The 13,028-nt window shown below is 47.9% G+C and overlaps 1 protein-coding gene across 3 annotated transcripts in view; it reads left to right on the top strand.

Moving 5' to 3' along the window:
- The window catches only part of ARFGEF2 (ADP ribosylation factor guanine nucleotide exchange factor 2), an 87,980-nt gene that overhangs the window by 42,325 nt on the left and 32,627 nt on the right, over positions 1–13,028 (top strand). For all 3 annotated transcript variants that reach the window (XM_040981350.1, XM_040981349.1, XM_040981351.1), the window contains 9 exons: positions 1,871–1,982; positions 2,480–2,685; positions 4,581–4,665; positions 4,765–4,936; positions 5,549–5,700; positions 6,882–7,010; positions 8,807–8,965; positions 9,856–10,003; positions 10,991–11,090. In XM_040981350.1, coding sequence (XP_040837284.1) covers positions 1,871–1,982; positions 2,480–2,685; positions 4,581–4,665; positions 4,765–4,936; positions 5,549–5,700; positions 6,882–7,010; positions 8,807–8,965; positions 9,856–10,003; positions 10,991–11,090 — 1,263 coding nt within the window. The remainder of the gene's footprint in view (positions 1–1,870; positions 1,983–2,479; positions 2,686–4,580; positions 4,666–4,764; positions 4,937–5,548; positions 5,701–6,881; positions 7,011–8,806; positions 8,966–9,855; positions 10,004–10,990; positions 11,091–13,028) is intronic.

Below are 13,028 nucleotides of genomic sequence, written 5' to 3'. Positions count from 1 at the left end.
ATATATAATATATTTTTCTGAACATTTGAAAGTAATTTGTAAGCTGTCATGAGATTTTTAACTAAACATCTTTGGAAAATAATCTTTCCCCCATACAGCCATAGGGTTGGCACAATTATTAATAAGTCTTAGTATGTTTCTTTCTGGTCTTTTCCACACATGAGTGGGGACACACACTCTCTCTCTCTCTCTCTCTCTCTCTCTCTCTCCATCCCTCCCCTCTCCGTCCTGCCTGGCCTTTAGTGATTGGACAACCTCATGAGTTCAGTGTGTAAAGGTTGGAGTCACAGGATCATTCATCCACTGAGTGATTTCTCCTCATTTCTCCTTTCACCATCTGCACCTCCCCACAGCAGCTGAAGTCATCTTTTGTTTTTGTTTGTTTCAGTAGATTGGATTTTTAAAAAAGTGTTCCTTGTTTATTATCTGGCAGCATGAACGATAGAGAAGGAGGGAGAAGCAGAGTTCTTCCATGTGCTGGTTCCCTCCCCAGATGCCTGCAACAGCCAGATCTGGACTAGGCTGAAGACGCAGCCAGAAACTCCATCAGGGTCTCGTGTGGGTGCTGGGGATGCAGGTCTTTGAGTCATCTGCTAATCCCAGGTGCCTTAGCAGGAGCCTGAAATGGAAGCAAAGATGGAACTCAGACCCAGGCACTTTGCCGTGGGTGTGGACACCTCAAGTAACCTGCTACCCCAGGACACTTGCTGCTAAAGTAATTCTAAAAATGATGAGGTGTTTCCATGGCCCTGCCTAAGGCCCTTCAGTCCAGTTTGCTCTGCTCCTTTACTGACCTCGTTTCCTGCCAAAGCTCACATGGTCCACAGGATTTTCAGTCCGCTGACCACCTTCACCTCTGTTCACTGAGGTGTTCCCTGCTTGAAATGCTTGGGGCTCTTTTTCATCCCTGAGTTGGTAAAATATGTCACTCAGCAGAGGCATGCTGTAACTTTGTTACCTAAACAGATCCCGAATCAGTCTGTTCTTACCCCAAGGTGCAAAAGCTACATCCATATTTGTCTCTTGAGTCAAGGCAGTCCAAACATAGACAGACTCAATCAGTCAGAGGCTTCCAGGGGCGCTGGTGCACATCCGGGAGCCAAGCTCCTGGGATCTGTCTGCTTCACGATCCCCAGCACAGGGTTTTCATGGAGGGTTTCTTGTGGTCCAAGATGGCTGCTGGAGCTGAAGGAGTTGGCTTTGCTGAAGGATCCTACCAAGGGGCACTGGCCGGAACCTCACGTGACAATGTGCTTTGCCTAAGGGAGGACAGGAAAGTATCGTCTTTTGTTCCAGGTGGTCATGGGCCCGGCAAGTCACTAAGCTTCCATTAGTAGTAGAAAGGGGATGGATGGAAGACAGTTGTCAGACTGTTTTAGCTGGCTTGGAAATTGAGAATGGCACCAGCATTACGTGTTAAGCCACTGCTTATAATGCCAGCATCCCACATGGCTACTGGTTCAAGTCCTGGTTGCACCGCTTCCAATCCAGCACCTTGGTAATACTCCTGGGGAAGCAGCAGTAGCTAACCCAAGTACTTGGGTTCCTACACCCACATGTGAGACCCAGATGAAACTTTAACCTCCTAACTTTGGCCTGCTGGCTCAGTCATGGCTGTTGTCACCATCTGGAGAGTGAATCAACGGATAGCAAATCTTACTGCTTTTCCCTCCCTCTCTCTAACTCTGCCTTTTAAATAAATAAGTCTTTAAAAAAAATAAGGTAGAATTGTAGAATTCAGAAAAGCTAGGAAGGCACGCAGGATTTTGCTAGCTTACATGTGAGGGCTTGTTTACGGTATTCAAATACTGGCTTTTTCTACCCTCTAGATTTTGAAATCTGCAACCTGTGTCCCATCTCTTTGAAACAGATTCAACAAGAAACCCAAGAGGGGGATCCAGTTTCTCCAGGAGCAGGGCATGCTGGGAACGTCTGTTGATGATATTGCCCAGTTCCTACACCAGGAGGAGCGCCTTGACTCTGTAAGGCTGGGGCTTTAAGGGTGTCGCTGGGTTCTGTCAAGGTCCTGAGCTTGACCTTGAGATTGGGGGGCTCTGCATACTGTGTCTGTTATGCACGCCTGACTCCAACAGTCCTGCTCATCTCAGCCCAGCGTTGGCAAAAAGGGTTCTTGAAGGGAACACATCAGGTCTCTGGCGGGTGGTTACACACTCTTGTTTGGTAAGACACTGGCAGAGCTGGGAGAGTCTGTGACTGTTGAGGTGGTTTGCTGGCTCCGCCCTTCTCCAGTGTGCTTCCATTTTGAAGTCCCTCACACTGCCTGTTCTTCCTCTGTCCGTAGCAGGACATCCTGAATCTGGAACAAGTGGGTGGGTGGGCTACTTAGGAAGTCCTGTGGTCTTTCTAACCTTCCAACGTGTCGTGAGCATCTGGAGTTGAGTGTCCTGACCCTCCTCTAACAGCCAGGTCTGGGTCTGATCCATGTTTGACAGTTTATAGACATAAGTGTGTGTTTCAGACCCAGGTAGGAGATTTTCTGGGAGAAAGCACAAGGTTCAACAAGGAGGTGATGTATGCCTACGTGGACCAACTTGACTTCTGCGAGAAGGAATTTGTCTCAGCCCTGAGGACATTCCTGGAAGGTTTCCGTCTACCTGGGGAAGCCCAGAAGATCGACCGGTTAATGGAAAAATTTGCTGCAAGATACATAGAGTGCAACCAAGGGTAAGCGCTGTGCTGAGGTCTTGTCACAACGTTGCTGCTGCTGCTGTTTGCTCATCTCAGAACTCCCATCTGCAGCTGCTTGGGGTTTGTTTGATCTTCCTGTTCTGTACCAATTAACTGAGCTGCTGTTGCCTGTGTGCCAGGCCTGTGCTAAAGGATTGTCCCGCAGAAGACTTCGGAGCAACACAGTTTGTGTGCCTAGCCTACAGATAAACAGGTTGAGGATCAGAAGAGTTAAGGTCACATGACTAAAACCCATGCTGTTAGCTACTGTAAAGGAGCAATCTTAGGAGCTAAAAGAGGCATTTGGACACTTGTTTCCTAATCAAGAACAATTCTTTGATTTAATTTGTAGGATGGATATCGAGAATTTAGATTTTTCTCTGATTGTGTCCTGATAACAGGTTACAGAAATGGCTATGTTACTAATAAAGCAACTCCAAGTATGTCATTGTATCTCCAGGCATTTTTAATGGGTAGTTTTTGGTTTTGTTTTAAGATCTATTGATTTTTATTTGAAATGCAGGAGAGACAGAAGCAGAGGAAAAGAAACAGAGAAATCTTCAGTCTACTGGTGTTCTACTCCCCAGAGGGCCACAGTGGCTGGAGCTGGGCCGGTCTAAAGACAGGAGCCCGTAGCTTCTGGGTCTCCCACTTGGGTGCAGGGGCCCAAGCACTTGGGGCATCGTCTGCTGCCTTCCCAGTGCATTAGCAGGGAGCTGGGTCAGAAGTGGATCAGCTGGGACTCAAACCACTGTCCATATGGAACGTTGGCACTACAGGTGGCACCTGCTAAGCCACAGAGCCAAAGCACTGATGCTCTGTGTTTTTGTAAGATGTGGAGAGAAATAACAATTATTAGAACTCTCCTGTGTGTCAGCTGTGCTGTGTATTCTGCATGCTTTTTATTTAGTTAATGGTAAACCTGGGAGTTGTACCCCTTTTCTGCTTTTATAAGGAAACAGACTGAGAGATTGAACAGCTTGGCTATGGTCAGACGGCTAGTGAGTAACAGAGCAGGGTCTCATTCTAAGTTTCACTGAACAGGAAGTGGAGAACATGTGCAAATTCTGTGAGCCTCAGGTTGGAAGTGTCCAGTGGAAACTTTGCACCACAGTTTTGGCTCAAGGCAGTTGCAGTTTGGTGTGGTGTTCGTTGGTCCCAGTCCTCCAAGTGTGTGGCAGGCAGTCCCCAGGAAATGGCCTGGTCAGCAGAGACAGCACCTGCTTGCTGTAACCGCGTGAACATTGGAGTTCTGGAGGCGTGAAGACATATTGTTTTTATAAGCAAGTCTCCTGTGTGGGCCTGGAGACCTTGGTCTGACCTGTAAATCTCTCTTCAGATTAGACAGCTTTCCTTGTAATTCTTGAGTTTCCCCTGTTAAGGCCAGCTGGGATGGACCCCTGTAGACTCATCCAGGTTCCTGTGTTTCTTGCTTCTGGCCTAAACCAACAAAAGCACTTACTTAGTTTTACTTCTCGACCATTCAGTATTTAACTGGACACTATGAAGTGCCAATGGCCAATACCAGCGGCTTTAGGTATCTCTGTGTCTGGGATGGCGCCGAGCGGGTGCTGTTGAGGCCCGTGGGGCACTTAGCCTGGGCAGTGTCAGGAGTGCCAGCACCAAGGGAGAGCATGCTGGCATCCCTGCTCACTTGCCTCACTCTGCCTCAGTCTTTTCTAAAAAGATTGAGAGTCGCCTGGGACCTGACACACACCTTAGTTGGCGTTTTCTGGGCTGTGGGCCGTTGGTTCAGGGATGGGGAGAGAGTGAAGTCTCTCGCCTGGCAGGGTTCTGCACGCGTGTGCCCTGGGAGCGGACCGGCCCTGCCAGTGTTGTCCTTGCAGCCATGGCTGTGTGAGTGCTCATTCCCGGTGGCTCTTTTGTTGTAGGCAGACACTGTTTGCTAGTGCCGACACGGCCTATGTCCTCGCATATTCCATCATCATGCTGACCACAGACTTACACAGTCCTCAGGTAAAGATTTTTTCATGATTTAGGCATTGTTGTAGCTAATTAAGCAGCTTTGGGCGTTTCAATGTCTTTTAAATGGCTGTTAACGTTTTAAACCCTCAGGTAAAAAATAAGATGACAAAAGAGCAATATATTAAAATGAATCGAGGCATCAACGACAGTAAGGATCTGCCAGAGGAATACCTCTCCAGCATCTATGAGGAGATAGAAGGCAAGAAGATCGCCATGAGAGAGACGAAAGAGCACACAATTGCATCCAAATCCACTAAGCAGAGTAAGGCCCGGTAGCAAATTATCTCCCTGAATTTGGGGTTTGGAGTGTCAGAACGCGTGATTAATGACTCTGGTAAATCTCATTTGCATATGTAGGTACCCAGATAGCGTGATTTGCATTAATCATTGTGATTTGGTTGGTGTTCTCTGTGACATCGCCGTCTTGTGAAATTTGTGATTAGGAGAAAGAGGAGATTTAAGATAATTAATCTGAGAGCTAAATTCCCCAAAAAGAATGTTCCTTAAAACTTGGCTTCAATTCAAGCCAAGTTTTGATTGTGATGGAATTGATTAGGACTTTGTGGTGGGGGCGCCTTGGCGCTGTCAGTTTCCATGTCTGAGAGGACGCAGAGGTCAGCAGGTTAGAGCCCTGGCCCTGGAGGATGCTACCTTGGACCCAGCTCTGCCACTCATCAGCTGTGTGACCAGAGCCACGTAACTTAGCCTCTCTGCCTCGTTTTTCCCACCTGCAAAGTGATAATAATATTTGTAATACACTCACAAGAAGGTTGGGAGGATTTCTGAGCTCATCACTGTAAATCTTCCAGAACTGTCCCTGGCATATCCCTAGCGCTCAGCGAGTGTTCCTGCTGTGTCCCGCCCTTCCTTGCAGGTGTAGCTAGTGAGAAGCAACGGCGGCTGCTCTATAACCTGGAGATGGAGCAAATGGCGAAGACAGCCAAGGCCCTGATGGAGGCTGTGAGCCACGCCAAAGCCCCTTTTACGAGCGCCACTCATCTGGACCATGTCCGGCCCATGTTCAAAGTGAGTATCCTGAGAAGTCAGAGGGCGGCTGGTAGAGTCTGGTTGTGGAGGTGGCCAGCTGGGGCTCGCCAGCAAGAAGGCAGTGGTGGAGAGGATCAGAAGAGGAAGGGGAAGGTCTGGTGCTTCTGTGATGACAGCAGCTAAAGTGAGTCCTTTCTGCACATCCTTTGAAGTGCCAGCCTGGCCCTGCACTCTGGCATCAAAGTATGTGGGTTTGAATCCTGGCTTTGCCACGTGGTAGCCCTGGGGCCTGGGTCGGCTTACTCCACCTGCCTCTCTTCACCTCTGTGCAATGGGGATAGATGCGAGGCTGTTGGGAGGGCTGCAATGGACCCGGAAGGAACTGATGGTTGTTTAGGCAGAGGTTAACGGACATTGTACTTGGGACATCCTGCTGCGGTGGCCACAGGCTTGCATCATCAGGCGAGGTTGGGTGGGAGAAAGAGTCGTTCCTGCGGTCCCCGTTTTGAAGATGTTAAGAAATGGTCCATGAACTACGTCTACAGCACTCCATTTTCTTCCTAAGATGCCTTTTTAGTATCTTAGAGTGTTGTTAGGTGGTTGCTTTTCTATTTTGAAACCTTTTATTTCTGAAAAAGTCACAAGACAATTGGATGAAAAAATAGAAGCCAATTAATTTGAGTTAGGAGCCTTTCAGTAGCAACCCGATGTCGCTGGTGGGTTTTCCTCTACAGGTGGGCCTCTGCTTGGCAGTGGCCACCCACAGAGGGGGCACAGTAGCCACGTTTGGACCATCTGTCTTTTCAACTGTGTGTTCAGTGAAGAGCATGTCTGGTCTGGTGGCTTTAACCATAGTTGCAGGGGTGGGAAATCCCTGGCATGTGGGCTGTGAAAGGCCCAAGAAATCATTTGATTTAGCCCTGCCAAGGCAGCTGCCGGCAGGACTTGAAATTTAGTATATCCGTAACAGGCTAATTTCTAAGTTAATTTTGTATGACCTGCAAATGATGTCATAAATATCTAAAGGTATCTAGATGATCCTTGGCAAAAAAAAAAAAAAAAACAGTTATTCCTCAGCCTTGGCTTAGCGAAACTATTCTATGTTGTGAGTAGAATGGACTAAAATAAAGATAGCAGTGACCTGGGCATACTGGTGTGGCCTTTTGCAACTGTTCTCATACTGTGACTCTCATGTCTCTGAAAACGTTCTTTCTTGGTAGCTGGTGTGGACACCGCTGCTGGCAGCCTATAGCATCGGCCTGCAGAACTGTGATGACACGGAAGTGGCCTCCTTGTGCCTGGAAGGCATCCGCTGCGCAATCAGAATCGCCTGCATCTTTGGCATGCAGGTAGGTGGACATCCATAAGGCACTGGCAGTACTGGGCTCTGTGTCTTTTAGATTTGGGCACATGGTGAAGCTAGCAGAAATTGCTGGTTAACCGTGTGTCTCAGCAAATAACTCATGTTCACTGAGAAGAACCAATAGCTTTGTGCTGGCACCAGCCTTGTTACAGGGGAGAAAAAAAAAGGTGATTTAAACTGAATCCTTTGTAAAGGTAGGTACAGCCCAAGCCGGTTAACTGAATTTGCCCCAACAACCCATGCCTTTTTCACTTGCCTACCTACTTAGAGTACTTCTTTAATTCTTGAATCAGATTTTTTTTTTTTTTCAGTTCCTCAACCTTTTGGGCTAAGATCAAGTATAGATTTTTTTTTATTATTTTGTTTTTGAGATTTATTTATTTATCTGAAAGAGTAAGAGAGAAATTTTCCATCAGCATGCTCACTATCCTGCCAGGCCTGGATCAGGCTGAAGTCAAGAGCCTGGAATTCCGTGTGGCATCCCACACGCGTGGCAGGTGCCCCCACACGGGTGGCAGTGCCCAGGCTCTTGGGCCGTCTCATGCTGCTTCGCCAGGCACATTAGTAGGGAGTTAAATCAGAAGGTGAGCAACAGGGACTCGAACCAGCATCCATCTGAGCTGCTGATGTGGCAGGTAGCAGCTCCACTGTGTTACAACACTAGCCCCCTCACATCCAGTTCTTCTCTGGCGAAACAAGTAGGTAAGTGCAGACATGCAAATAGAATCTTGAGAACTTCAAGCAAGCAGATGAAGTATAATTTCTAGACTGTTAGATCTGAAAACGGTTAACAATCCTTTGTATCGCTTTTATTTCTTAAAGAGGATGTATTCGGCCTTTTTTTAAAACAAACATTTTATTTTGTATTTATTTGAGAGGAGAGAGGGCATCTTCCCTCTACTGGTTGACTACAACAAGGGCCAGACGAAAGCCAGGAGCTTCTTCCAGGTCTCCCACGTGGATTATAGGGTCTGAAACACTTGGACCATCCTCCCCAGCTCTCCTCAGGCTGTGTGTGTAAGCTGTCTGTAAAACATAAGTAGATTTTGTATTCGGTTCGGTTCTCATTTTGACTTTAGCTCGTTTATATACAGATATTCAGGAATCAGAAAAGAATCCAAAACACGAGGTCCAGTGTGGTAGCCTGGTGGCTAAATTCCTTGCCTTGCACATTCTAGAATCCCATATGGGTGCTGGTTCATGTCCCAACGACCCCACCTCCCATCCAGCTTCCTGCTTGTGGCCTGGGAAAGCAGTAGAGGATGGCCTAAAGCCTTGTACCCTGCACTCACATGGGAGACCCAGAAGAAGCTCCTGGCTTTGGCTTTGGATCAGCTCAGCTCCAGCTGTTGCGGCTGCTTTGGGAGTGAACCAGCAGATGGAAGATCTTCCTCTTTGTCTCCTCCTCTGTGTATATATGACTTTCCAATAAAAATAAATAAATCTTTTTAAAAATCCAAAACACTGGCATTTTGATTAAGGGATACTCAGCCTTTGTTAGAATTCTGTGGTCTCAGCACTCAACAGAGAGAAGGGAACACAGGACTCATGAATTTGGTTAATGCTAATTGGAAAGGAGAGAGCCAGTTTCCAGATGGGTGGCAGCGCCTAAGGCTGTCCGCAAGCACAAGGACTCCAGGATGGAATGACTGGTGTGTGGCTGTGCAGAAAGCCTAGCGGTCTGGCTGTGTAGCGTCCGAGGCACCCAGGGCCCAGCCCCACAGGTGTGGGAGTGGCTGTGCCCAGGCTGGGGTCAGCATGCCTCCTGGTCTTGTGTTGCAGCTGGAACGAGATGCCTACGTTCAGGCCCTTGCCCGCTTCTCCCTGCTGACAGCCAGCTCCAGCATCACCGAAATGAAGCAGAAGAACATCGACACCATCAAGACGCTCATCACGGTGGCTCACACGGATGGCAACTACCTGGGGAATTCCTGGCACGAGGTGTGTATCCCTCCTAAGTGCTTTTGCTCAGGGTAGCTCCTGGCGTCCCTTCTTTCTGTTCAGTGGCTAGCTCTCTGTCCATTCTGTTTTTCTTAAGGCTTGACTTGACTTCTGGGGCTGCAAAAGGCAAGGAAAGTTCAGATGCACCGAAACCTGTGACCCCCACCCCCAGTGGCCGGTGTCCACACAGGAGTTCACATCTGTTGGGCTGACTTTCTCCCCGTGTTGTTGCCACATTTCCCAGGTCCTTACATGGCCTCCGGAAGCTCTCACAGTCACTGCATACATCTGAGACAAAGCTGAGCCTGCTTTCTCCCAATTAGATCTTAAAAGAAATGGTCAGTCTTCACAGCAAGCCATCTGTTAGGGAGAGTGCCAAATTCCCACCTAAGGCAGTAGACGCAGGGGCTTGCGTTGTGGCATAAGCAATAAAACTGGTGCCTGCCATATAGGCACCAGTTTGGGTCCCAGCTGCACCACTTCTGATCCAGCTCTCTGCTGATGGCCTGGGGAAGACAGTAGATGATGATCCAAGTCCTTGGGCCCCTGCACCCACCCATGTGGGAGACCCAGATGGAGCTGCTTGCTTTTTGGCCCAGCCCTGGCCATTTCACCCATCTGAAGAGTGAATCAACAGATGGAAGATACTTCTCTCTCTCTCTGGGGGCAGAAAAACAGTATTCATCAGTTTTAGTTGCTTCAGGGAAAAAATTGGATTCACAATAGCTTAATGTATCAATGAGAGGTCATTTGTTTTAAAACCAGTTATGGTAGGAGAGATGGGATTTGGAGAGGGGTGAAGGAAAATCCCAGAGCCTTTGAAACTGAATGATAAACTCAGGATGGCAACATGGAAACACAGGTCTTTTTTTTTTTTTTTTTTCATTTAGATCCTGAAATGCATCAGCCAGCTAGAGCTCGCTCAACTAATAGGAACTGGTGTGAAGACACGCTACCTATCTGGGTCTGGCCGGGAGAGGGAAGGGAGCCTGAAGGGCCACACGCTGGCAGGAGAGGAGTTCATGGGCCTTGGCCTGGGTAAGTGAGCAGCCCGCAGACCTGGCCCTCGAGGGAGAGCGGAGTCACCAGGAACACCGTGCCCCTGGTCTGCCATTGCCAGGGCCTTTATGGCTACAAGTGGACATGCTGCTTCCACTCTCTGAACTGTGTTCAAACTACCGAGTAAACTTTCTCTATCCCCCAGATTGGCAGAGTGCCTTTCCTTCCCATTCTTGTGCTTGTCCTGCAGGACAGGGAGCCTTAAAAAGGCTGCAGTGTTTGTGCCTGAGTGAGAAGCGCACGTGTGTGTGTGTGTGTGTGTGTAGAATCAGAGGGTAGGGTAGGTCCAGCAACTGTTCCATATTCATCTGGGGAGCTTTCAGGAAACAGGGCAAGCAAACGTGCCAGGCTGCCTTCTGGACACTATGTTTATGTTTGTTTGCTCCCCTCATCCTCTGAACAATCCAATTCACTAAGGATCCATGTCCTCATTTTGTGATTGAGAACACTGAAACATAAAGTGAACTGAGCAAGGCTACCCCGCAAGAAGTGGCAGAGACAGACGCAGGATCCGAGCCCAGACTGTCTGCTTGTGGCCTTCTGAGGCCCCGGGCACAGGGGTTGGAACCTACAGTGTGATGCTTGCGCCTGTTGGGGCATCTTAGTTTAGAATGTTTCTGAGGAGAACCAAGATGCAACAAGGTGAAGAAGCGTGCCGAGCATTCAGCAGGAGGGAGGCACGATGCTTTTCTAGAGACAGGCCTTTTATCATATACAATTTAAAAGACTGTAGAGAAAAGAAGTGGGTATAAATGAGAACTGGTGAACAAGCATGTATTTTAAATGGCAATACATACTTACCCTGTCATTGGTGGGGTTTTGTTGTTTTGGTTTATCTGTGGAATCATTTTCATTGACATTCCTTGTGCCACCCTGTGTGTTGACACAGCAGGGCCCTTTGTTCCTGAAGTTGTCTAAGTTCCTGACTGTTTCTAAGTGCAGCTGATGGAGCACGTCATGTTTCAGGTACTCTGGTGAGTGGTGGAGTGGATAAAAGGCAGATGGCCAGCTTCCAGGAGTCTGTCGGGGAGACCAGCTCGCAGAGTGTGGTTGTAGCTGTGGACAGGTAATGAGTTCATGCTGCAGTACGGTTAGGCTTCCCAGAGGTGGGATGGCCGCCTCCGTGTAAGGCCTAAGTGATTCCTCCTTTCTTTGACGGCACCCGTATGGGATGCCCGCGCTGCAGGTGCTGGCTCCTGGACTGATGTTTTAAATTACCTGGTTTTCTTTCTGCTAGTTTCCTTTAAAATAAAGATTTGTTTATTAGAAAGACAGACATTGGAAAGAAAAAGAGGAGCAAAGAAATATCTTCCATCCATTGCTTCACTCTCCAAGATGCTGTAACACCCGGGGTAAGGCCATCCAAAGCCAGGAGCCAGGAACTCCATGCAGTGGCCCAAACAATTGGGCTGTTCTCTGCTTCCCTCCTGGGTACACCAGCTTGAAAATGGGATGTTGGTATCCCAAGCTGCGACCTCCTGGTTTTAGAAACATCTGAAGAGTTTAGGCTCTTCTTCCCCCCGGCCCCCCAAGACTTTTCCATTGTGTCTATTTTTTTTTTTTAAGATTTATTTTCATTACAAAGTCAGATATACATGGAAGAGAGACAGAAAGGAAGATCTTCTGTTCAGTGATTCACTCCCCAAGTGAGTGCAACGGCCGGTGCTGTGCCGATCTGAAGCCAGGAGCCAGGAACTTTCTCCAGGTCTCCCACAAGGGCACAGGATCCCAAAGCTTTGGGCCATCCTTGACTGCTTTCCCAGACCACAAGCAGGGAGCTGGATGGGAAGTTGAGTTGCCGGGGTTAGAACCGGTGCCCATATGGGATCCTGGCACGTTCAAGGCAAGGACTTCAGCCGCTGGGCTATAGCGCCTGGCCCCTTAATTAATTAATTAATTAATTAATTATATTGCAAAGTTAGATACACAGAGAGGAGGAGAGACAGAGAGGAAGATCTTCCATCCCATGATTCATTCCCCAAGTGACCAGAATAGCTAGAGCTAAGCTAATCCGAAGCCAGGGGTCAGGAACTTCCTCCAGGTCTCCCTCATGGGTGCAGGGTCCCAAGACTTTGGGCCATCCTCAGCTGCTTGCCAGACCACAGGCAGGGAGCTGGATGGGAAGTGAGGCTGCCAGGATTAGAACTGGGACCCCCACTTCCTGGCATATTCAAGACTACGTCTTTAGCCGCAAGGCCATCATGCTGGGTCCTAAGGATGATCTTAGTTTGTAACGTTCTAGTTGAGTTCATCTCACTAACAGAACACCTTGCCTCTAATACTGCTCCAATGGCTCCCCTCCTCTCTCTCATTGGCTCTTTTCCATGTATTATATCTTTATAAATATACACCCATCAACATTGAGTTTTGAAGTTTCTGTATTTTTGCTTAGGTAGATTTAAGAAGAGTTACAAAGACATGTTAGTGTTTCTTAATTTTTAAGACTTATTTATTTTCATTGGGAAGTGGATTTATAGAGAGGGGAGACAGAAAGATATTCCATCTGCCCGTTCACTCTCCAAGTAGCCACAGCAGCTGGAGCTGAGCCAATCAGAAGCCAGGAGCTTATTGCAGGTCTCACCTGTGGGTGCAGGGTCCCAAGGCTTTGGGCCGTCCTCTGCTACTTTCCCAGGCCACAAGCAGGGAGCTGGATAGGAAGTGGAGCAGCTGGGACATGAACCAGTGCCCATATGGGATCCTGACACACACAAGGCAAGGACTTTAGCCACTAGACTACCGTGCCAGGCCCACATGTTAGTATTTCTATTTCATCTATAGTAACATTCATTAGTGTGCTTTATGTTTGTGTAGTTTTAATTTCATTTCAGTGTAAGAGACTTCCTTTACTATCTGCAGGACAGCTGGACCAGTGGTGAATTCTTTCAGTGCTCACCTACAGATGTCTTAGTTTCTCCTTCCTTTGTGGAGAATGACTTTACTGGGTAGAGAATTTTTGGTTGATAATCTCTTTTTCTTTTAGATTTATCTTATGTTATTTGAAAAA

Source organism: Ochotona curzoniae, unplaced genomic scaffold, assembly GCF_017591425.1.
Source record: "Ochotona curzoniae isolate NIBS_2020 unplaced genomic scaffold, NIBS_Ocur_1.0 contig_3520, whole genome shotgun sequence".
Classification (NCBI taxonomy): Eukaryota; Metazoa; Chordata; class Mammalia; order Lagomorpha; family Ochotonidae; genus Ochotona; species Ochotona curzoniae.
The sequence above is the reverse complement of the archived record's forward strand: the minus strand, read 5'-3'. Positions and strand labels throughout refer to the sequence as shown.